Raw genomic sequence first — 25,801 nt, forward strand, 5'->3', positions numbered from 1 at the left:
GTTTCTTATTTAACAAGATGGTTACATCTACATCTCTCTGTCACTATTTGTGAGCTGGCAGCCCAAAGAAAAAAAGTCCAACTATAGGAGGGAAACTACATGATTGTGTCCCATAGCTGCATTTTATAAACCAAGATCACACAGGAAGAGAGAAACTCATTAGACACACATGTAGCTAGAGTTTTCTTGGTCCTGCCTGGCCCACAATCAGGACAAATCTCTCTCACCCGCCAGTCCCGCAGCTTCTCAGACCCAACCAAAGTAAACACACAGAGACTTTTCTTACTTATAAACTGTATGGCCGTGGCAGGTATAAGTTGCCATGTGGCTCGTGGCTTACCCATATCTTAACATCTTCTCATGAAGGCAGCTGGCAGCGTCTCTCTGCCTCAGCCTTCCACTTCCCAGAATTCTCTTCTCTGCTTGTCCCACCTTTACTTCCTGCCTGGCTCCTGGACAATCAGCATTTTATTTATACAGAGTGATATCCACAGCACATAGAAGCAAAGTTTTCAAGAGGAGGAGTGCTGTTTGCCAAACTCTGGACCAATAGTTAAAAACCAGTTCAAGTGACAAATAGAGTGAATAGGAACTCCAAAGTAACTTCTCATTTTCACAGCCCCACTGAAAGTCACAATTAAAATTGATATAAAATAAAGATATTATTTCTTTGTATTCTGTCTCATTCTCTTGATCAATCTCAACCATTACCTCTATTCTACTTCTAGTAAGCTTCGAAGGCGCACAGTGAATGAGCTGGCTAATCTAAAATGCATTTAGTAGGAGTTCAGAAGGCTGGAGAGATCTTACAACAGATTAAGGCACTTGCCTCCAAGGCTGACCACCAGGCTTCAATCCCCAGGATCCATGCAGAAGGAAGAGTGAACTGACTCCTGGAAGTTGTCCTCTGATCTACACATGTATGCTGTGTTGTGTGCTTTTGCATGTACATGCACGCTCGAGCGCGCACGCATGCGCGCGCGTGCACACACACACACACACACACACACACACACACAAAATAAATAAATAAATGTAAACAAATATTTAGGAAATATTTGCCATATTCTGCAAATTGAAAAAGATACTAGTTGTGTGTGGGTGTGTGTGTGTGGGTGTGTGGGTGTGTGTGTGTGTGTGTGTGTATTAGGGCAAAGGCCTATAGCCTCAACCCTGGGAAGGCTGAAGCAGAGGAATCATGAGTTCAAGGCTAGCCTGGCTGGGCTATCTTGCAAGATCCTATCTGGAAAAAGCAAACAAAACAAAAACCCATTGAAGGTAAACAAATCCCTATCAAGGTACTGGGCATGTTCTAACGTATCTGTAATATGTCCTAATTACTGGTTCCATGGTTTGAGGCTGACTGCCCCGCCTCAGTAGCCCTGTGTGTAAGATATGGCCCCTGGTAACATCACTGGGAAATTCGATGACCTCGTAGAATGTGGGCCTTGGAAGGTTTGTATGACATGAGGGCATGCCCTCAGATGTCACTCTGGGACCCAAGTCAGTCCTGTTTCTCTTCATTGTTTGGTCATGGCTTGACCATATCTGCCACCCCCTTCACCAGAGTCCCAAAGCAATGGTGCTCCTTGATCATGCGGTGTAATATCCAAAACTGTGAGCCAAAATACGCCTTTCTTCTCTAGAATGTTGTTGTTTCAGGTATTTCAATGAAGTAATGGAAAATTAGTATGAGGGATAAAGTTCATAATTTTATATAAACGAGGCACACACTGTCTCACTTTTCGACTATATAATTAGCACGGATACATCTGGAAGCTGGGAGAGTAATTGCTCATTTATTGTCGTGATTAATCAGTTTGACCTAAGTGTTTTAGTAGGAAACTGGATATTAAAATAATTAACATTCAAAAACTAAACAAGCTTTTTAAAAATTCTTTATTTTTTAAGAGAAGTATGTAATTATGCTCATTGACAATTCTGTAACTATAGAGAAAGATGATCTAGGTTCTAGTCTTGTTTTGCCTTAACTAAATGCATGGTTTTGCATTAATCAGTCTCAGAAACGTGAACTATTTATCTTTTTTTAAAAATGAGTTAGAGAAGATCTTTATCATTCAAAAACATAAAATTGTATACTCCTCAGAACATTTGCATTTCAATGGTGGCCCACAATTAACTGTTAAAAACACATCATGTTTGTAAATCAGGTTGAATCCTCAAAGTTTGATGTTTAATATAATTTCCAACCTCTAACATCTTGCTATGTGACTCAGTCTTGACTCAAAATTGTAGGCTCAAGTAACCCTCCCCCTCAGCCTATTGGGTAGTTATGACCACAGTACGTCATCACATTCCACTTCAAAGGTGAATAGTACTCACTTCATTGTTCTAGAAATCTGTTATTTCATCTCAAAAATAAGAACAATAAATTGTGAACTATAACATTCTTTTTAAAAGCACAAAATAAAAAAGAAAAGAAAATACATGACATTTCAAAATTCACCAAAATTGACAATCCCTTAAATAGGATAGCAAGGTTAGTGATTATTTTGAAAAGAAGTCATCAGGCAGGTGGGATGCAAGTACTGCATAGAATAAATTCCTGAGATAAAACAGGAGTTAAAGTGTATGTGTTTCAGTCTGAAATGTCCATGCTTCCATTTAAGTGGAGCCCATAGTCATGATGTGAACGAACCAGCTGAGCTACTAGTTCATGGTGCAGAATAATGTCAGGGTGTCTCATTAATATTGTGTAAGAACCATGAACTTAGCAATGATTTCCTTTTGATTTGCAAATTCAAGAGCTATGCACTCTGTAGGGATTTTTCACAACTTTGCTGAATGAGATAAAGTTAGAAAAAGGAAGAAAATGCAATTTTTCTTTTTCTTCTTTTCCTCTTTCCTTTCTTTCATTGTTTCTTTCTTTTTCTTTTTTTCTTTTACACAGTGTCCCATGTGCCTCCCGCTGGCCTGGAACTTTCAATAATAGCTGAAGATGACCTTGAACTCTTAATTCTCCTGCTTCCACTTTTTGAGTGTTGGGATTACAGGCTTGGGTCATCATACTCAGTTAATGTAGTGCTGGGGATCAAACCTGGGGCTTTCTTCATACTGGGCTAGAATTCTACCAACTGAGCTACATCCCTTACCCAATGCATCTTTTTATAAAGCAATATATCACAATTGTTACAGAATTGACTACAGTATTACTAATTGTAGAAACTAATAAAAGGGATGTAATTAATCAAAGTATTTCTAAACATAAAAATAATTGCTACTCTCTCATGATGGTCATTGAGTATAACCTTAATATTTTGGGCATGAAACAATATAAGCAATAATATTCAAAGTGATTTTCCCTTTGGAAGGAAGACATGGGCAATTTTAAACTAAGTGATAGTGAATCTACTTTTATGGTAGGTTGTTTTCTACTCAGAAAGATAAGGCCACTAATAATCTCAGGGATATTTAACCTTTGGTGAGTTTGGCTCACCTTGTTGAAGAATTAACTATGAGCTCAGCCATGAGCTGAGATGAAGAGGAGAGACATTCCCCTCATTTTCTCTTTCATATGAAACCAATTTAAGGTGCATTTAAAAAAAAAATCTAGATTTAAGGAGTTCTTCATATTTTATTTTTCCTCCTCATTCTTTCCACCTCTTTTTGGATGGCCTAACATCTCCAGGGTCACAAGTCCTACAGAATATCATCTCCCAGGTTGGCCTCACGGTTGTACAAGCTGAGTCACACAGCAGAGCTCTGCCTCTGCAGCCCCACACCAGCTTAGGCTATGTTACATGTGAAATTGGTCTTAGCAGCTGAACAAAGGAGTTCTGTGTTTGCACTTTTTCTTCTAGACCAGCAGTTCTCAACCTTTCACAGAGGTCACATATCAGACAGCCAGCATGGCCCATATTTACATTAGGATTCATAACAATAGCAAATTTTCAGTTCTGAAGTTGTGACAAAATAATTTTATGGTTGGGGGGGTCACCACAACAGGAGGAACTATATTAAAGGGTCACAACATTCGGAAGATTGAGAACCACTCTCCTAGACCCTAAAAAATATATAGCTAGACTTCTCTCCTGTCTGTGAAGACCCCAAGATCTGTAGCAACTTATAGTGATATTTTATTTGTATTTAAATGTGGTTTTATTTGTATGTTAATAAAGTTGCCTTGGGGTCAGAGCAAGCCATAGCAGAAGCTGGGCAGTGGTGGTGCATGCCTTTAATCCCAGCACTTGGGAGGCAGAGCTAGGTAGATCTCTGTGTGTTCAAGGATACAGCCTGCATGGCGACACACACCTTTAATCTTAATACCAACCATAGAAGACCTGGAGGTCTGTACAGACAGGCAGTGACGAGGAGGTCATGTGGCTGGGTTTACAGCCAATGAGAAAGCAGAACAGAAAGTCTATAAAAAAGAGAAAACACATAGAAGTAGCTCTCGGGGCAGAAAAGAAAGACAGCAGCAGCAGTGTAGGGTAAGGTTTTCAACTCTCAGCTATTGCTCTGACCTCTTGGCTTTTAACTCTGCAATTGGCTCTGTGTTTCTTAATTTAACAAGGCGGTTACATCTACAGCAACTATGTAAAAGAACAACTTCAAAGAAGTGTATGCACTACTTATTTTCTTACAATTCCAAAGAGACTAGAACCCTGTTGAGATCTGTTCATAGCCTTGGTTTATCACTTCATAGCTCGGAACTCTGTTCATTCATCCGCAAAGACACCAAACTGTAATTTACAAATCCACCTCCAATCTAAGTAACCCTTCTGGTTTATGTAGAAGTAGCAAGCTGTGCTTCATAAGAGCAAGCTGTTTTCAGGAAGCTGAGGCAGGTGATCACTGCAAATTCAAGACAAGTTTGAGCTATGAGGCAAAATCCTATCTCAAAATAATAATTAATAGTAATAATAATACAATAGTAATTAATAAAAAGAAGAAAACAATAATCAAAAATAAATAATCTTCAGTTCAGAATAAAAAAAAAACACAAGAAAATAATTTGACAGTTTTTTTTTTTACTTGTCAAATTTGTGCAATTATGCCTCTCCATTCCGTGGAAATTTCCAGACTCACTCATTCATCAAGTCTGTACTCACCCATCATCATATCTGTCACTGTTAATCAATTCTTTGATAATTATCTTCTCGCTGCTGGAGTTTGTTGCTCCCTAAGCATAGATGTTCTGTACTATTGTCATGTTTTGTATTGAGAGGATCTGGGCTCAGTGGCTATCCATGAAGTATTTCTTAAATGCATGAATGTACAGCTGAGAAGACAGAGACACTGCATTTGTGGTTAAAAAAAAAAAAAAACTAACTCAGAAGCTGAATCATCGACTCTGAAGTTACTAAAATTCTAAACAAGTATAGATAAAGGAGCAAACCTATGCACACTGGTGCAGCGGATGCTTTAATATAACAGTTGTTTAAAGTAGAGCATGGGAAGAGAATGTCTTATTCCGACTGATCATAATCAGTATTTACATTTCCTAGAGGAATATTTGAGCTGGGCTTTAAAGCCTGGGAAAGGAAGACTGATGGGGAAGGGGATGATGTAATAGACAAATGAGCTCAAGGCTTGGCTGGAAAGGGGCTAGGACTAGACATCATAGTCTACAGGGATGACGCAAAATGAAAGTAAGGTAATTAGTGATGAAGATTGGTTTTAACCATGATGGAAGGACCTTGAGGGTTACAGAGAATTGGTCCAGGCTTTCAAATAAGGAGAGGAACAAAATGGAATGGAGCTGTGAAAGATCCTTTGCTACAGTATCCAGGGTAGAGCCTAGCCAAGCTCCCTGACTCTGGGAGTACAGTCAGAATTTCACTTTGCTACTTACCATCCAAACAGTGCATGGATAGTCATGCAGTGGACTATCCATGCCCATCTCCCTGGAATCTGAATAAAATGAGTTCATCTGTGAGAAGTCCAGAAAAAGCAGAGGTTCTGAAGATGCTAGCTACACATGTGTGATTAGAGTAACTCTTGGCAAAATGAATGCTGTGGCTCACAATGTGAGAGCGCACGCACAACCACAAACAAGACCAATAGCAGAGACAACTGAGATAAATGCTAGGAATTGCAGAATTCTCCCCAAGTCAGTGACCAGGTCAACACAACAACAAAGAACAGGCAGATAAAGGGAGCCCAGATGTCATGGGGACAACGTTGGCGACTCCTGTGATGAGAAAGGAAGCAAACAAAAGTGGGTGATTGCAGAATTCAAGGTAAATACTGTTTTTCACATGGGTGGAGACCGCTGTTTACTAACACGAAAGATTGATATCAGAAGAGGAAGGAATTGTTTTTAATCCAAGAGGTCATTGTGAACAATAGGGGAAGAAAAAGAACACAAGTTAAGGTAGAAACCACTTTGAAAATACTTAAACGTCACTTCACCCACACACTGTTGTGCATAGATCAAAGTCATACAAACATCACTGGTTGCGGAATCTGTCTGAGATGTCACTGACTTCTTTAATGTTTCTGTTCACTTGGTTGAGAAAACAAAACCATATTTTTGGCCTGTCTTCAGTCTTTTTGAATGCCTGTCTATAGTTTTACTGTAATTTCTCAACTACTTAAAATAAAATAGCACATGGTTAATTAAATATCTATGAATTGCTTAAACTACGGATTATCATTCAAAGAATGGGAAAGGGATATTTGTGTATTTAGACAGGAGTGTGCCCAGAAAAAAAAAAAAAAGTTTAATTCCTCATCAGCCCCAATCTGAAAGAAAATAGGAGCCTGGGAGGCAAATATTTTTTATTGTTGTTAAATCTCATAAACCATATAAAAGATCTAACATGGAAATTGAAAGTCTATTTTTTCTTCTTAATAGCTATCTGATCCCTTTTATTGTATACTTTTTAAAGTCTGTGGTCACCTGTGGAGACTTTGTCCATCATACAGAGGACATCCCAAGGTTCTGGTCGGCTCCATGACTGGCAGGTTCCAAGAGCTACTGCCACAGTTACTGATTGGAGTTTTCCCAAATGGAAGCATGGTTGTTCTAATTTCGCGACAGTGCCTTTGAGGAGAGGAAATCTTATAGCTCTGACAGTGTTTCAGATATTCCATAGACACATAACATCATACGTTCTCTGCCCTGCCCAGGAAGCTGGGCCCTGGAGGAGCCAAATAAACAAAGGCAGATTTGAGGAGAGCAGTGTCAGCGACTATAACATGTAAAAATAAACTAGAAAACTAAGGAGCGTGAGTGGAGAAACGTGAGGGAGGGATGAATAAGGAAAGGCACAGGAGAGAAGGGACAGTGCCATCCACGTGTCTGAAAGACATCGAGAGGAGACCTGGTCATGAGGACCATGTTTAGTTCTGAGCAGGAACTCCATAAGGACAGAAAGTTGTCCTGTGTCCAATGAAGAAAACGTGCTATTGGGCCCCAACTCCTCGTAAGGTCTATGTAAAGTACAAAATTACATTTACTGAGATCTTAAGGACTTTCTCTAAAAACTTCTGAGAACTCATATCCTGAAGGTGCCCAGAAGAGTCAGCATACCTTTGGGGTATGGCTGAAACACAGGATATGTAAGGGACCTAAAATGGTCAATGGTTAGATATGTTCATGTGGGAAAGTCAAGCAGTTGGCTGAGACCTCACTTGGGAGGTTAAAGTAATGATTTTATTGTCACGTGGGCAGGAAGCTTAAAGTAGTACATTAAAAATATTTCATGTAGAGGCATATGATACATTGGGGTGTGTTGTTTTATAAACCTTTAAACTATCTCAAGTGTCATAAAGTACACCCATACCCTGTACAAAATTTATTTACACACAAATAATTTATGGCTCGATTTTATTTATATTTGACTAGCTGACACAATAGTGCTTGGGAGCTTTGGCTGTTTGGGATTTAACATGGTTTTTCCATGTTATAGCCAATATTAAGTAGGTCAGTAAACACCCTGAAGGCCCATAGCCTTTATATAGCAGGGTATATCAAATGGGTCTACAAACAGAAAGTTCTGCAGCACAGAGCATTATATAAGTAGACACTTTAGTACACATAAAATTAACATTTACATGGACATACAAACATGCCCCAAACATCATAGTTTCAAAACTACCTACATATCTAAGTGGCAACATATTATAATCATTCATTTGGGAAAGATGTGTGTTCTCTAAGGGATTTTATGTTCAAACATTCTTATAACTGAACACTAATTCAAATGTTTTTAAAAGGGTAGACAAATTGTTATCCAACTTAAATCATTTCTTCATTTGCTTTTAAATGTCTTGACTAATTTTATCTTAAGTTCTGTACTTAAGAAGTCCTAACTCACTGCTTTTGTTGTCAAACACTTATCTATGATTTCTCAAAACACAGAGGAAAAATACAAGTCTATCTCAACTTGAGATGCTGCCATAGAGCATTCCTATAGGAAGAGAGGGGAGTCTCAAGCAGACTTTCAGTCAACATAGAATAATTTTGGCTGGGATATTGCTTTGTGGTTGTATAAGAGGGGACACTAGGCCAGAGTAATAAAGGATAAAATTTCATATCTCAAAGAATTACAAAAGAATTAGAAACTTCACAGGGTGCCAGGTTCCTCCTACCTTATGTTCCTGTTTCCTCATATTATTTTATTTTATTCTTGGTTGTTCAAGACAGGGTTTCTCTGTGTAGTTTTGGTGCCTGTCCTGGATATCGCTCTGTAGCCCAGGCTGGCCTCAAACTCACAGAGATCTGTGTGGCTTTGCCTCCCGAGTGCTGGGATTAAAGGCATGAGCCACCACCCGGCCTCCATTATTTTATTCTACTTTTCAATCAAGTGCTTTGTTAGTTTGATGTTTTATCGTGCACTTAGAGAAAATCAAACACCAACATTTAAATTACTCTTTTGCTGTTGTTTTGTTTGTTTTTGTTTTTCAAGACAGGGGTTCTCTGTGTTGCCCTGGAGGTTCTGTAACCTGCCTTGTAGACCAGGCTGGCCTTGAAGTGAGAGATCTGCCTGCCTCAGCCTCCTGAGTGTTGGATGATGGGTGCCTGCCACCAATGCTGGTTTAACGTTGCACACTTATGAGACCTCTTTTCATATGTGGTTTAGCATGCTGATTGCCATCTGTTGGAGTGACTAGCACCTGTTCTGTAAGATTACACCAGTACCACCCCGTCATTGGCATACTCATCTGGAAATCCATGAAATTCAACATTTTTAAGTAAAAGAGAAGTAGCTTGGAAAAGTCAACAAATATTCGAAGTAAATGCTACCCAGAGGCACTATGAAGAGATCTTTAAAATACGGTCTCTGCCTACAAAAATATTGGTAAACAAAAGGGTTGAGACACTTTTTTTCAGTATACCCAAGGTAATCCCAGGAACTTAAGTGTGTCTTCTTAGCATTTAAAATATATACATACATATATAATATATACACTAATTTTATGCATTTAAAATGCTTAGATGTCTATATTATATGATATCTTCCCATGTTTTCCTGTAAGCTTAGATAGAAATTGATTGACTAAGTTATAGAACATTTATTTTCTTACGCGTAAATGAACTCTGCAATGCAGTCTGGCTGCTCATCCATAATTCAGGATCCCAGCCTAAAACATTATGCTCAGACAGGCACAAATATTGGCAAAGGTGAAAGACTGAACTGCTACAGTAGCAGCAGAATTATGTCACAATCTGTGTCTGCACTTGAATTCGGAGAGCTGGGACTGCACATTAAAAGCTAAGAAAATAGTCAACAACGTAGCTATAGATAAAGTAAGCAAGAGGGCAAAGCCACGTTGCCATTGTTGGAAGTCCTTTGCTCTTTATTGGTTATTCATGATTCTGAAGTGAAAATAAAATCTGAGGGGAGGGATTAAAAAAATATGTGTTATCTACCAAGGCAATGAAAATGAGGGTTCTAGATAATATTCTTATAGATTTTTAACTTTGAAAACAGTAACTCTGGCTATGTTTAAACTAGTACAAATTCATCTCTCCTTGAGTTAATTTCTTCTTTGGTCTTAATTTTCTGGCTGATAATGCCAGTCCTCAGTTATGAGGATCTCGGTCACTTGTCAGTAGGCTCCAATGAGTAAGCAGGGCTTCCAAATCCCCTTGACAGATGACTCTTCTCCTTTGCCAGAGGGGCTAACCCTTTGTGGATGCAAAGCATCTTGGGGACATACAATGAGAACAGAAAATGCCCTTTGCTGGCTGAATCAGCAGGATTAACCCGGCAGATCAATGTGGTAGCAGGCAGCCAGCACGATCATTTTCACATCCTGCCCTCTTTCTTCCATTGAAGCCTGATAGAGGTGACATTCTGCAGCAGACCTCACACCCCTGCCCATCAATCAGCTATACAGACAAGGTGATACATGCTTAGAAATGTTCTCTTTCCAAATTTCAAGGTTCAGCATTCTGACTGTCAGATATCCTTCTGACTTTCTATAACTTTGACAAGAAAAAAAGTACAAGTATAGTCGTTCAATTATATAACAAAACTGCCAGCTTTACACAGCACTCAATACATAAAACCATTAACAATCTTCTGAAAATAACCTAAACAATGAAAAACAAATGTGACACATCATAAAGCTATTATTCTTCTATGACTATCTGAATAATTCACCATACCACAGCACTTATAAATTATATCACAAATTCCATCTAATATAGTGTATCCTTGAGCTTTATAACATGGTCCTGGAAGGGTCCAAGAGTGGGGGACTGGGTCTGTGTTTTGCAAATGGGACATGTAAATGCATAGACATCAAGCAGACCTGGTGTGGAGTAGAGAGGGAGCCTCAGCTCTTTTCTCTCCTGCACAGATTTCTCAAGAAAAGCCACTTATACATCCATTACAAAAAGTAACAAAGCAACATTAAAGCATAAATACTCCCCCGTCTCTCTCAGCCCCATCAAGGCCTCCATAACAGGAATTGTCATTCACCAAGGACAAAATAAAGAATACAGAGTAAGACTGTAATCTGACCCTGCAGGAGTCCCTTCAAATCTTTCCACATCTGTTCTTTATTGTCAGTAAGTATCTCAGCTAGAAAATTTCACCTTTAACAAACTCATAGGTAAATCTTCCACGACCAAAACAATCTTCTGCACATTTTGAGAGGGGTCTTAATCAGGTTCCTTTCCATCATTTGTAAATGATACCACTGGGGCATGATATGATTCAGTAATTTCTCCCAGGCATACAGGCAAAGACATATAGTCAAAGAACACAATTCCATCTACACAGATCAAGACACACAACTCAAGTCTGAGATCATGGATGCTGAATAAAACCCATCAGAACTTTCAGTCTTGGGGGGGGGGGCAGGGGCGGTCTATGTCCTATTTTCAGCCAGATCTGTCATTTTATTGGACACAGATTCTTCAACAATAAGCAGGAGGGAGGTCCAACTAATACTGATACCACAATCAATCAGTACAGACAGAGAAGCACAAGCTTAGGGCTCCTGACTGGAAGTTCTCAGTGACCCTGGGTCTCTGATTGGACAGGGAGCTGCTTGTCCAGCATTACCATGGCAACCCTATCAGGAAAGCACTAGCATAAGTGATTTTGCCACTGGACACTAAAGCAGAGACACAATCACAATGAGCTGTATCTTTCTTTTCTTTGCACATGACGTGCATGACATCTCAAGACAGCATGGACTTATTAAAAATACTAAAACGAAAGACACCCAGTCTAGTCTCTTCTTTGCTATAACTCCATAAAGTTGAATGAAAGACCAAGAAAAAAAGAAGATATTCTGAGATAAACTGAGACTTTTATTTGAGCGTATTTAAAAACTGCATCTCCAGCTCACCTTGTAGCCTCTGCATCACATTGGTGATATCCCGATGGGATCTTGACGATGCCCTGGCGGTTGCCATGGTTCATGTAGCATGAAACGAACACCAATGATGTCGCTCAGTGCAGGGTGACACTACGCTGCTTCAGATGACCTATGCAGTCTTGTCTACAGCCTTCAAGTCTCAGGCAAACCACAAGTACTCATGGTGATCAGTGAGGAGGCAGCGCTCTAACACAGTGGGCCACCGCGTTCTCCGTTTGTACTAAGAGAGAGTTCTTAGGTAGACTCAAAAACCTGAAAAACAAACCAACAAAAATACAATATGGAAAACATCCACCTTTGTCAGAGCAAAATGAGAAGATCCCCTATGCCACTCGAATAATGTCTCACTATCAAGGGAAACAACTAATAGAGAAAACACTAGAAAGCTTAAAGCATGAAGCAAGCTTTAAAATTCCTGTGCTATGTGCAGTGGTTTGATTGAGAAGCATCCTGCATAGGCTCACATATTTATCAGGTGATCCCCTTTGGTGGTGCTATTTGGGAGGGTATGGGACCTTTAGGAGGCGGAGCCTTGCTGGGGGAAGAATATCAGTGGAGATGGGCTTTGAGGGTTAATAGCTTCGCTCCACATTCTGGCTTCTCTCTCGGCTTCCTTGTATGGATGAAATGTGATTTCTCTGTTTCCCACACCTGCTACCATGCCATACCTTCCCCACTACGATGCATTTTGGCTTATGTCTCTGGAAGCATAAGCTAAAATATGCCCCTTTCTCCTTAAGTTCCTTTCAGTCATGCTGTTTTATCACAGTAACAGAAAAGTAACTAATACAGTATGTGATAAAATAAAATAGAAAGTAGGCTGCCTGAAACAAGTCAGCTAGTGAATCTGACATTGAGAAATGTACTCTCCACAAGAGAGGCTCGTTTATACTGTTTGCTTTTTAAAGTGAAAATTTACTAATTTATAACTTACAATCAAAATGTTGAACCTCATTTCTTGATGTTTAGATATCCCCTTATCTATGCTATTTTAATTGTTTTAGAGACCTTTTTTTTTTTGTATTGTCTCATTGTATACCTTCCAAGAATGATATCGTTCTGGTAACAATCAGATGAATTAACACAGGATAGATAGAGAGAGCTAAGGGTGTAGCTTCACTGGCAGCCTGACTGTCTGCATATGAACAGGCTTAGGTTCAGTCCTCACCAATCATAACCCAAGCATCGTGGCTCAGGCCTGTAATTCCAGTGCTCAAGATGGAGAAGCAAGATGACCATGCATCCAAGGTCATCACTGTCTACATGGGGAATGAAGGGAAAGGCTTTCTAGGCCAGCCTGGGATACATGATATTACCTCAAAAATTAAAACAAATAACAAAACATATATATATATATAAATTATTTCACTCTGAATATGACTTCCAAATATTCTCATCTTAGCAAGTAAAATTAGGCCTGGCTTAATTTTTTTTTCTCCCTAAGACAGAAAGATTCCAAAGTAAATAGTAAGACTGGGATAGGGTGAGTTAACCAGATGGCTCATTGTCTGTCTAACACCTCTCTCGATTCTCTGCTTTGCTGATGCAATTGCTCACTCTCATTCTAGGTGGTGAAAAGGAGGTAGGCAAGTAGTTAGTGGAACCTTGACGTTGAGAAATGTACTGTGAACAAGGGGTTCTCAACCCTGGGATAGGCTGAACAAAGTCTTGCTATGAACAAGATAATTAAAGGGAAGAGTAATGCCTCCAGAGACAGAAACTCAACGAAGGTCATACTGAGGCCTGGGTACAGCCCATCTTTATGGTCAGTCACTCTGCATCTCCAGGACATGATGATGATAGAGAAAACAGGGATGGGGCTGGGAGAAAAAGGACAATAGCCACATAAAAAGTCTAAAGCAAGCACAACACACACACACACACACACACACACACACACACACACACGGGATGTTCCATTTGCTTGAGGGGAATGAATCTACATGTGCTGTAAAAATATATAATGAGTGAATAAAGGATTGGCAAGTAATTAGACACAGTGACAAGTTGTTATTTATTTTCAGTGACATTATAAATACTCATGCATATTGGGCTCTGGTTGGAACTGCAGCAATGTGAAACTGGTTGTATCTTTTGGAGATGACTGTCTGCAAAAGGGTGGAAAACATTACATGTGTGTTCAACTATCAAAAGGGTGTGCTGAAGAGGAAGACCTCACTAATTGTTCACTTCAGTTCAGGAGACAGAGACCCACTGAGCTAGGGAGACAGAGGCTACTGGAAAGAATATGTATAAGGAGTAGGACTCCGCACTTGGCATCTTGAAAGTGAGAGATGTATCATTCAGTGGGCGGATCTTCAAGAGGTGTAGAGGGGGAGAAATAACTATATATAAAACCATGCATCATGACCTATACCTCAACCCAATAACAGATCGTATCTCCTGTAGAAAAGCATTCCACCTGCCTACATACAAGAGCTACTGTAATTGGCAGACCAGAAGTAGGAGAAGCATTTCAGGGGACCTCCTCATAATTCACTCCTTGAAGGGTTAGAAAGTCTGCTTCCTTAAAATGCAAGGCTATAACTCCATGATCTCCATCCACGTCGACTTACCTATCTAGAATCTACCCATCATGTGTGTATCTGCTGATATCACTATACATAACACACAGTAGAGGTGAAGGAAGAAACTGGGTTGGAATAAAGTTGAGTACTAGGCTGCTTGCCTAGTCTGTGCAAGCCTTTAGTTTAATCCCAGACACTAAGAAAAAAATTAAAACAGAAATTTGTTTCGATCTGGCTACCCTACTACACCCATACCTAATCAGCTCTGGAGTTCACAGATGATTAAGGCAGCGCCACACTTTCTCCCCAGGATTGCAAGTTTAAAAGTTGTTGTTTTATGGGTTTTTTTTTTTCTGTAAATCACTGCATCTCTCTCCTTCCTCTTGTTCATATCCATGTCACAAAAAGACTAACCCTAGAATAAATTGATCCCACTTCTCCCCACACGAAACTATGATTTCTCTGCTTCTGTTCACATGTGCCCAGTTTTGCTGCCATGGCACAGCTCACACATTCTGAAATCCTGAGCTCCGAGTTGAGACCACACAGATAAATGTGGCACAGAACCTATTTTTGAGGAGTGTAGAACATAGTGAGAGAAAAATGCAGAAGAGACATTTTAAAAAATCCCAGGAGCAAGTATGAATGTAAAACTACAGGGACACGGAAGATGGGGACTATGCCAATCTCGGGGTTCTGGAATGATGTCCTGAGATGGACTTAACATCTAAGCTGAGTCTGGGTGAATGGATCAAGTGAAAAGATGAAAGCTGCTTCCCAGGCTGCGCCTGGTTCAGGAAAGGCATTAGCATAAGAAACAGCATGGTACCTCACTACTGAAGTACCATGCTCTACTACTTGTTACTGAAGTACTATGCTCTGACTCTTGTTACTGAAGTACTATGCTTTGGTGGAGGAAAAGGGCAGAAGGCCCTTCACGCACGCTCAGAAGCGTGGCTCTGGTTCTCACTAAGAAGCCAGTCAGGGAGCCTGGGCCAGCAACGAGAAGATATCATTTAGAATTACCTCTACTGATGCTTGTATGTTTGGAATTGGATTTCATGGAGCCCAGGCTGGCCTTCAACTTGATACGTAGCTGAGGATAACTTGAACTTATCTTCCTAGTGTCTACTTTCCAGTGCAGGGATTATAGAATCTACGACTACTATGCATCATTTGTGCCATTCTAGAGATCAAAACGATTAACTTTGGTCCTGTTAGCTAAACACTTCACTAACGTAGCTACATCCCCAACCTGACTGCTATTTTCAAGGTTATTTTTGGGGTGGCTAAGGTTAGAAGACCCAGGAAGCTGGGTAAGGAAGACATCTCAGGAATAAAGGTGGGAGACAGGTAGGAGAGACAGTGAATAGAAGGTAAAGTTGAAGAAATATGGAGGAAGTGAACTTTACAAACCTTGGTGAAGGGTCAGCTAGGACTAGGCAGGCAGGTCTGAGAGTGCCAAGAGTATGGGATCTGGGAAGATACATCCCCATGGTGGATAGAGGAGACTGAGGTGTCTTAGAGACACTAAGGATTCATGGTGCAATCAGTAATATTTGGGGGGATCTTAAGGTCCCTTTGTATCACCCCTCGGTAAAAACTCCAAGCAGAAGAAAGAAACGGCATCACTAATTACTTCACCTAGGACGCCATTTGCCTTGTGCCTTCTCTGGCTGCCCCAGTCCATATTGCTTTAGAGGCAATAATCCACATGAAGGTAAGTACACGTTGGCTCATTCTTGGCACACCGTAAGCTTGCTTCACTCTAACAAGGCTGCCAGCATCACTGGCATAGGGACGGGAAAATGTTCTGTTTGCTTTCCTTAATGCTGGCACCTAGGACCTTGTACATGTTAAAAACTACACCCTAATCCCAGGACTTCAACTTTTCTTGCCTTCCCCTTTCACCCATTGACACCAACTATAGCCATGGACACGTGCTGAACATTCAATGTTGATTTTTTAAAAATTATTTCATCAAGTGCATACTATTTGGTGTCTATGAAATAACGCCTCCCCACAGAACCCTTCCTCTTTAACACAGAGTTAGTGCAACATCCTTCCTTTCTCAGGGCCGAGATAAACTACTTCACTTTTATCATTTGCCTGTGCACGTGCCCCCGATATTGCGAAATTATGCGTTGCTTGCTTTTGACTGGCACAACAGGGTCATGTGGTTACTAAGAAATTTCAAATTAATGAAAAGGAAACTTTAAAAAAGAGAGAGACTGGGATTCTGGAAATTCGAGTTCTAAGCTCCACTCTGTGCCAACTAGCGGGGTAGTTTTGGGAGGACCTTGCATGTGGAAGTTTTCAACAACAGCTTGTCAGAGGATGAAGTTCCAGAAAATGTGCAAACTCTGGCAAAGGAAGACCTAGAGCTGACTCTGGCATTGTTCGTATGATCTCTGATGTGTTCATGTGCTTCTGTATGTGCTGATGAGCCTGTGTGTGTGTGTGTGTGTGTGTGTGTGTGTGTGTGTGTGTGTGTAAAAGCCAAACTCAACATCTGGTGTTGTTCAGTCACTCTCCACCATATTTTCTGAGATGTCATCTCTCTCTAAACCTACATCAATTCAGCTCAACTGGCTGGCCAGTGAACCCCACAAATCCTACTATGACCATCACGTACCATGGTGCCTGGCTCTGAGGTAGGCTCTAAGAATCCTCATGCTTCTGTAGCAAGCATTTCACCAACATCTCCTTAACCCTGTTCACACAATCTTAAGGAGCGTAAACTGTGAGCCTTGCTTCCTTACCAATAATGTAGAGCTAACTTGTGAAGACTTGTCTTTCATTTTATCCTGCTTAAATTAAGTCTTGGAAAGGTAAACATAGGACTGGGGTTGTGAGACTCTGTGATAGGCCATTTGCCTCCCACATAAGTCCCTGGGTTCATCCTTATCACTGCCAAAATAAATTAGGAGGCACATATGTAACATTTGGCATGCAGCTTCTGAAAAAAAAAAATCACTGTTTTCTCTTTTTCTTTCCTTTGCCTTGTTTTCTCTACCTGGTGTAAGAAGTCAGCCAAAATTAGGAGAGAGCTCCTAACTCTGCTTGCCAATAGTATAAGTGACAGCCAGGCAACTATAGACTCGTGGTCCTTAGGCCCTTAAAGAGACTGTCTCTGCAGGAACAGACATGAGCATGAACTGTCTATGCACATCGTGAAGGGCAGGTCCAGAACCACCCTGATCTATCTCACTTTGCAAGAAAGGTGGTTTTCAACAGATGCAAGAGATTATGAGATGAGAGATGTGGAGATGGGAGGTAAGGCTAAGTGATTGGGATGGACAGGAAGGACATCAGTGGGTTGATGGACACGAAGGACATCAGAAGATTGATGGACAGGGAGGGTATCACCAGTGGGTTGTGTGCCAATTGATAGGACAGTCCCTGCCCCATCTACACATCTTCCCAGAAACCACTGAGGTTTGGTGTGGCTACATATATCTCCCTTACGACACAGAGAAGCGAGATTCCCACGTCTATTGTTCCACAGAAATATATGGAATAAGAAACTATTTGTGAGGGAGAGTCGTACAATATCTAGTCAGTCAGCGCAGTTAGCAGGGCAGATGAGCCCTCCTCTTGCTCGGGTAGCAAAGCAGCAGACACAAACAGAGCAGGCTGACTTTGTAAAGTTGACGCCCAGGTCAGGGTGGAAACAGCCACCATCTGCCGTACTGGTGTCGCAGGGGACAGAGGCAGTTCAGCCTCTGTTATCTGGATTCTCTAGCTGAGGGGTCCTCTCCTCTCAACACCAGCACCTGTGAAAAGCCCGGTGATGAGATATCACCACGCCGATTGTCCCCGTCTCTACTCAAAATGCACAATAGGCCGCTCCAGCACTGCCTTGTGTGTGCAACTAAAAGGGGGTAAACTGAGGAAGGCGGTAGAAGAAGTCGTGCTGGGTCGCGGAAATTCACCTCAGCACAGGACAAGGAGCATTTTCAGCACTGGGAGACAGTAGCAGGAAAGCCCAACCAGGCTTTAACCAGGCGCGATGTCACTAGTTTATCCACAGGAACCAGGAACCGAGACCATAAGTATGCAGGTAAGTTTACAATGAAGTGTGGCTCGTCGTTAAATGTCTAAACAGGTAGCGAAATCCATGATTTAAACTGGCGTTACCTTACTTTCCTTTCTAATAAAGTTTGTTATGGGAGTAAGTTCAAAATAATGCACAATTTTAAACACAATCATTTTTCTCTGCCCACCCATTAGTACTGGCACGAATTAATAAGCATTAAGACGGCTAAAACCAGAAAAGGACTCCCTTGGGTTACTAAAGTATATTATTAATGTTTGCATGGAGGTTGTCAGAAAGGGCTGTTTATTATTCACAATTAAGAACTACTTGGGATAATGATAAGAAACGATACTTTTCATAGAAAGATAAGAACGTGAAAAAAACAATCACAAGGCAGCCCAGCTGAAAACCAGTGTCATGATTCAACCTTTGTGAATTTAAGCTCAGCGCATGAATTACACCCCATGCTATCTGCCACCCTTGTTTCTTACTTTGGGGTATGCATGAGTTTCACCTCTTGCTCAACGTTAATTCTCGTTAAAGGAAGCACCGGTAGTTAAGAGGGGGATGTCCACACAAACCAGCCTTGAGCCCTGCATGCCAGTCACAGGCAGGCCACTGGGTGTGGCAGCCGGAGCTGGAGCTGTGAGCTTGCCATCTACCTTGCCTGGTGATGGGCTTCTCAGGTTCTGCCCAGTCATACCTCCTCGTAGGACGCTGGGTATACTGGGTAATTATGAAAATGCAGGACCCAGTAAGGCAGCCAGCAGCCAGCAGTTCTAGATGATCTGGAAATGGTAAACTAGCTTTTTCTGAACCTTACTCCCTGGGAGTAAGAGAAGAGCTCTTCCTAGGGGGCAGTGGGGATCTTGAGACAGCTTGTAAAGAGTCCTTAGCTAAAAAAGATACAGATGAGGCTGTAACCCCCTGGGGTAAGCAAATGTTTCTTAATGCCTAAGACTATCACAATCATTCTGTGATATATTTTTTTTTTATCTTCAACAGGAAACATATTAAGTTAGTCATGACCAGGCACATTTTGTTCTTCATCTGCCACAAAGTAATATAAACAGACATTAAACACAAGAAAAATGGATGTGCATCTTAGTTGCATGTTCTGGTGTCAGGAACTTTTTATCCACATTAATAATTGTTTTATCATGGAGAATAAAGGGCCTCTCACAGAGAACAGTCCTCATGACTCACAATTAAATCAGCATTTCATAGAGATGTAGGTCATATTAATAACCTTTGCCTGATTGAAAATTGTGTTTTCTATGGCATAGGTCTGGCTCCCCTATCCAATGTTGCCTTGAATCTACATTAGGTAGATTCTCCTTAAGTCAAGAGAGAAATAAGTGAGCCTTTAAAAGTAACTGGGGGCGGGGGTTGTAGCATTCACAGGATATTTTCAGATACATAAAAGTTTTCCATCCCAAACAGAAAAGCTCATCAAAATACGATCCAGGGAGCTAGGGTTGAATAGTTGACATTTCTCAGTAGGATGGGCCTGATATGGACCAGACTTAAACTTGAAGCATGAAGCAGTTATATCAAACCCAGCCTCCTTTCCCAGGGATGTTTCCTCCATTGGCCTCTGGCAGCTGTTGCAGTCTGCACTTTAGTCCTGCCCTTGGCAATGCACCTGCCTCCCTGAGAACCGCCATTTCCCAGGACTCCTCCCTCAGAGGTGCAAATCCTCTCTGGAAAACGTCTTTTTGGAGAGTAGATGAAAGTTATCTTGCCCTCTAGTGTAGGCTCTGCCTGGAAGCAACTGCATGCACCAGGGAAGTCTCCTGGGCCTCCAGGCAGTCTTCAAGCTCTAGGCTCTCCGCTACCCATCTTCCCTCCCCCAGCCCTTCTTAAAATAGTCTGGGGGTGGAGGAAGGGAGGGTCCTACAATTTGTTCAACGCTTGCATCTCCCATCTGATAGTAGCAACAGTGAGGACCGTAACAATAAGAGGGTGGCTGCCTGCCGTTTGGGCATCTCTGGCGCCCAGGGGATGTGCAGTGAGCGGAAATGACAACTCAGAGAGCGGGTATTAATAGGAATATGTACGTACGAGATGCAAAGAGGCTAGCCAACCTCCCCGTCGCCTTCTCCAGGAGTGTCACACACGTACACACACCGCCGCCACCCCCTCTCCCTGAGGTTCGCGGCGCGTCAGCGTGCAAGCACAAACTTGCTGCAGTGTGTTGCCTTGCACCTGTCTATTCCTCCATCTCTCTCCTCTCTTGTCTCTACCTTTGCTATTTACCTTGATCCGGCCTTATTCAGGTTCCAAGCAGCGAGGTGACGCGCGAGCGAACGCCTCCTCCCAGCTGCGTGCGGCTCCGGGTATGCGCTGCTACCCTGGCCCTGTAACCGGGGCTCAGGCGCTGTCTGCAGGGCTGCAGGAGCCAGGATGCCCTGGTGACAGAGTACAACAATTCCAGCCCGGTGTGGGCCGGTGCTCCTGGCTGGCGCACACACGCACTGCTCTGCGCTGGCTGCTGGCGGCTCTGCCCTCCCTCCCTGCCTAGAGGATCGGTCCCTCCTCCAGGCTGCACACCAGGGGGTTAGGCCTCCCCCACCTCCCGCCCCCTGCAGCTGCTGCTCCTGTCGCCAGCGGAGGTCGCCCTGGCGGGGTTCAGCTTCTGAGCACCCGCCCAACACCTCCGCCCCCAACCCCGCCCGCCACACCCCCTCCTCAGCCCCAGGATGTGCAGGTCACCGCGCAGAGCTAGGGGCGGGGACCCAGAGGCGCTTTGCCGGCTTCTCCCTACCTCCTAGAGAAGCTTGGCCACTGACTCTTCTCTGTCAGAGTCCTTCTGTGACCCACTTTCTGCGCAAGCCTTTGCCAAGGGGTCCCCTTCCTGGGGGACAAGGTGGTCTCAGCAGCTTAGGGTTGACACATGACACTGGCTGCTAACTTTTGCCCATGTCTTCCACAGCACAACTGGCCTCTAAACATAACTTGTTTGGAATGGCCCTGAGGTTCCTGATGGTCCCAGGAAGGATATACAGGAGCACAGGTGCCATGGACTCTTTCTTATTCTATCTCAGAAAGCATCCTAACTGCTGACCTCTGGGCTGTCAAATCAGTCACAAGGATGATGGCGTCTAGGCAGACTTTCTATGTTGGTACTCTTTGTTTTATAAAACTTTGATTTCTTGAAATGATGCTTGACATTGTCCTGTTAATTCTTGGCTATTCACAGTGGTGGTTTTGAAAGTATCAGTAGATTCTTTGGACCCACTGTTCACAGGGTGGAGCCATTACAATCCTTCATGAGTCCCTCTCCTGGTGTAAGAGAGCCCACTGTTGCCTAGGAGCCTCGAGAGATTTATTTTGTTGTGCTGTGATGGTTTCCAGGCAAAGTCAAACACGGCCCTTTTTCACCAACAATGAAGTCCAAGTCCAAAAGGATTACGGAGGCTGGTTGAAGTTCTGTTGCAAGAATCTTAGAGATAACAAAACCCCTCTGAATTGTCAACAGAAACAAAATCATGTTTGTTCTCTAAATTCACTGAATGGATTGCTTTATAAAGTAGATGTGGTTTCTCCTCATCTCCTCCTCTCTCTCCGTCACCTGCAGACATCACCCCCACTACTTACCTTCCTTTAAAAAAAAATTCCCCGTTCTCTAGATCCCATCAAAATAACAACACCTATGATGGCTGGCTCCAAAGGTGAGCCCAAATTCTCTAGATCAGGCTGGCCTGTGTGGCATAGTTGTGTGTGATTGATTGGACTTTTAACCTGCCCAGCCCACTGTAGGTAGGAGTATCATTCCCCAGGGTTGGCCCTGAACTACATAGTAAAGAAATACAGCTGAGCTAGTGAGGAGGCAGCGTGGGTGTGTTCATTTCTTTCTCGCTGCTCTTGACTGTGGATAGGGTGGACTCCTGCCCCAAGCTCCCACCTCTGTGACTCCCCTGCAGTGGTGGCTTGTAACCTGGAAACATTTGCCAGATGAACCCTGTCCTGCCCTTGGCTGCTCTTTGTCTGCATATTTGTCAGAGAGACAGATATAGCTTTATTTATTATTTATTTATTTATTCTAGTTTTGGAACAAAACTCTGAAACAATTCAGTTAAGCCAATGTTCCCTTTTCTTGAGTTTCTATTTATTTATTTATTTATTTATTTATTTATTTATTTGCCAGTGGTCTGCCACTAACCATATTCCTATCCCAGAAATAAACTCTAACTGAAGAACCTGATGGTTCAGGATGTTTGGGTTGAAGGAGGTAAGAGTTCGAAATGAAAACCCATGCCTTCCTCTGCCTCTCCCTGTCACAGCTCAGAGCAGTCCTGTAGGAATAGCCACCAGAGCCTGACTGTTCCCAGCCGGCATAATGTCCTCCGAGGTGACCCGCAGACTGTAAACCTGCCCCTCAAAAGGAAAATAATCTTGGTTCTCCCTCTTAATCCCCATAGTCACAGAATCAATTTGTTCAGCTGGTCTTGAAAATGGAGTAAGAAGATGAGCTACAGGTAATATCCTCTGTGTTCAGAGCTTAACTTGCCCGGGGAAAGAAGACATTACAGGGGAAATCTGAAACATAGCTCCAAGCAAGGGAAAGTCCTTGATGGTCCTTCACCCCTCTTCTTTCAGACCAGACAAGTACACTGCCCCTGTGTGGCTGATGCTGGCTCCCTGATTTATTGAGCTGTGATCAGCTCAACTTCATCCTCCACAAAAGGAATGAGCTCATTTTAGACCTCTGGAAAAGGCTTGCCATTTTCACCCAACCAGGGAAGGTTGTTTACAGCACCCTTTATCCAATAATTGTTGCTTAAACACACAGCACCTGGATAAAAGTGTGCTGAGCACTTGGGACTCTGTGGTAAGTCAAACCTAACCTGGTTCTTGACTTAGTAGGATGTGCAGTGTCACCAGGGAGAGGGAAATATTGGTTGATGTTGATCATATGTTCTTATAAATCAGCAAGACTTTGCTAGGGAGATAAAGCTGAACAGAGACTTAACAGGGGAATGGTACTAATGAGGAAAAACAGAGCTGCAGCTTGGGGGGTGAGGGGCTCCAAAGTTCAAAATATCTAAGGGCACACAGTACCGCCCTTCGAAATTACAAGGGATGGATATGTACTTTAAGCCACTAGAGTGTTTTCAGCAGCTAGCAGGTGCAGCAGAATTAGATTTGTGCTTTGAATTTCTCCTGTCAGATAGAATGTGGAACACAAATTAGAAGTGGGGCCAGATCCATGAAGGCAGACCAGTTAGGAGAGTCCTACCACCATTCTTTAAAGAAGGATGCTAATGGGATGCTAATAGAACATTTGCTAATAGAATGGTGGCAGCAGGTATAGTGAATGGATTGATCTGAGAGAGTTAGTAGAATTGATAGGGCACATGGTTGTATATGCTGCTATGGACACCCCCTCTCAAATCATAGCTGATACAATAGTGTTTGGAGGTGGTGGTGGGATTTGAAAGATGGTTAGTTCATGAGGGAGGCGCCCTCATGAAGCAGATCAGCGCCTCTGTAAAGGGGATTTGGCAATTAGTGTGCATATTCTGTTACATAAGAACACAGCAAGAGAAGAGCCCCCTTTGAACCAGACACTACATTTTCAAGATCCTTAATCTTGGGCTTCTCAGCCTCCAGAATGGTAAGAAAGGATGTTGTGGATAAGCTGCCAGGATATGGTATTATTACAGAAAAGCCCCAGTGCTCCCCAAAGGCATAAACCCAAAGAAGTTAGAAAAGTCATACTTTGATAGTACAGTGTTTAACATCTTATATTTGGAGTAGGGAAGGCCTCATCCCAGCTCTATCATTAACTGTCTATGTGTTGCCAAGCTGGCAATTGCCTCTCATAGTTTCAGATTACACAAACCTGATTCAACATCAGTGCCTCTTTGTAGAGCTCTTGTCGGGGGACTCAGTAAGCTAATACCTGGAAAGTCCTTAGTCTTTAAGTGCCTGGCATCCGTCATCCAGTGCAAGATGTAATTAGTAGTGTCACCACCAGTATAGTTATTACTATTGTTCTAGATGTTTCTGAAGTTGGCAAATTAAGGCAAAGCTATCCCCTTTTGTAATATCCTGATTGAGCTAGGATCCCTATTCCCCCAACTAGTAAAATACCTTCCAGAGCCATCATGAGCCTAGGCAGTCACCTGAGCCCCTCCTTCATAAACCCAGGCTGTCTTCCACCCTTGCTTTGTTTTCATAGGGAACCACTGTGTATAGAATGCTCCTTACACATCCCTGCAGCTTGGCCTAACATTGAAGACCATTCCAGCCCAGCTTTATTCTAAAGCCTGCCTCACCCTGCCCTAGACATTGTAAACTACAGGTTACCTACTGTGCTGACATGAAATCAACAAGTGACCATTTCTGTTTCTATCAAGTCTATTTTAAGTAATTGGGCTAATGCCATGGGGAACTTGCTATAGTTTAGGGGGAAAATGTTGTTTATTTATCAGAAGTCCTACCAGGGGTATATCTTTGCCCCATGAGTCCATGTCTTCTGTAACAGGTAGTCTTTTCTCCTCACTTCTCTGCTTGATCTTAACAGTCTCCAAAACTGGTGGAAAAATTCAGTGGAACTGAATGGAGCATCTCCTTAGCATTTTGAAGGTAAAGGGGTAGGACATCACCATCAGTCAGGGGCTAGAAACAGTTAGCAACAGTCTTGATCTACTTGAAGAAACTGGGGTTCCTCTTTCAAGGCAATGGCTTCAAGGGGAGTCACAGCCATGGAGAATGTGGTTGTAAGGATCACAAGGATCACCTAAGATCATAGAGAAACACAGATGTTTACATTATGATTCATAACAGTAGCAAAATTACAGTTATGAAGTGGCAATGAGAATAATTGTATGGTTGGGTCACCACAACATGAGGAACTGTATTAAAAGGTGGCAGCATTAGGAAGGTTGAGAACCTCTGGCCTAGAGGTTCTCTGGATCTCAGACCACACCCTGGTCCACATGTAATGCTTCTGAGTTTGTCATCTCCTTGCAGTCCTAGCCACAGTCAGAAGTAGCTGGTGTCCCCCAAAGCTCTCATTCCCTTCCTCCACAACCAACTTGATCGCCTAAATTATTTTCTTTAATAAGCTTCTTACAACCAGGGTACTGACCTTCGAAACCTAAAGAGGTCATCACTGTGGGCAAATACAAGCAGATCAAATGACAATAGTCCCACCTTCGAAGGTCTAAAGCGAATCTGGCATGAAATGTGTCTGTCAGGAATCACAGAGGAAAACACAAAGCAAGATATGATTCAAGGAGGTAGGGGCCCACTGTTGCTGGGAACAGGAAGGCTGTCATCCTTGTGGGGGCCTTTAGCTTTCAGAAAGCAGAAGTCCAGGTGCACATAGGCCTCTGCAGGTGGCTGCTGCCACCCAGAGGTCAAGACACTGCAGCAAATGCCTGCATTCCACAGCCATGCTCTGAGCTGATCCTGGTGT

General features: G+C 42.4%; 1 protein-coding gene across 1 annotated transcript in view; it reads right to left on the reverse strand.

The window, feature by feature from the left end:
• Positions 1–20,867, reverse strand: part of Syne1 (spectrin repeat containing nuclear envelope protein 1) — a 482,748-nt gene extending 461,881 nt beyond the window's left edge. The window contains exons 1-2 of the mRNA XM_036168948.1: positions 20,632–20,867; positions 11,776–12,057 (exon numbers count right to left, since the gene is read on the reverse strand). Coding sequence (XP_036024841.1) covers positions 11,776–11,842 — 67 coding nt within the window. The 5' untranslated portion in view covers positions 11,843–12,057; positions 20,632–20,867. The remainder of the gene's footprint in view (positions 1–11,775; positions 12,058–20,631) is intronic.
• Positions 20,868–25,801: the final 4,934 nt, after the last annotated feature.

This window comes from Onychomys torridus, chromosome 19 (assembly GCF_903995425.1).
Source record: "Onychomys torridus chromosome 19, mOncTor1.1, whole genome shotgun sequence".
Lineage (NCBI taxonomy): Eukaryota > Metazoa > Chordata > Mammalia > Rodentia > Cricetidae > Onychomys > Onychomys torridus.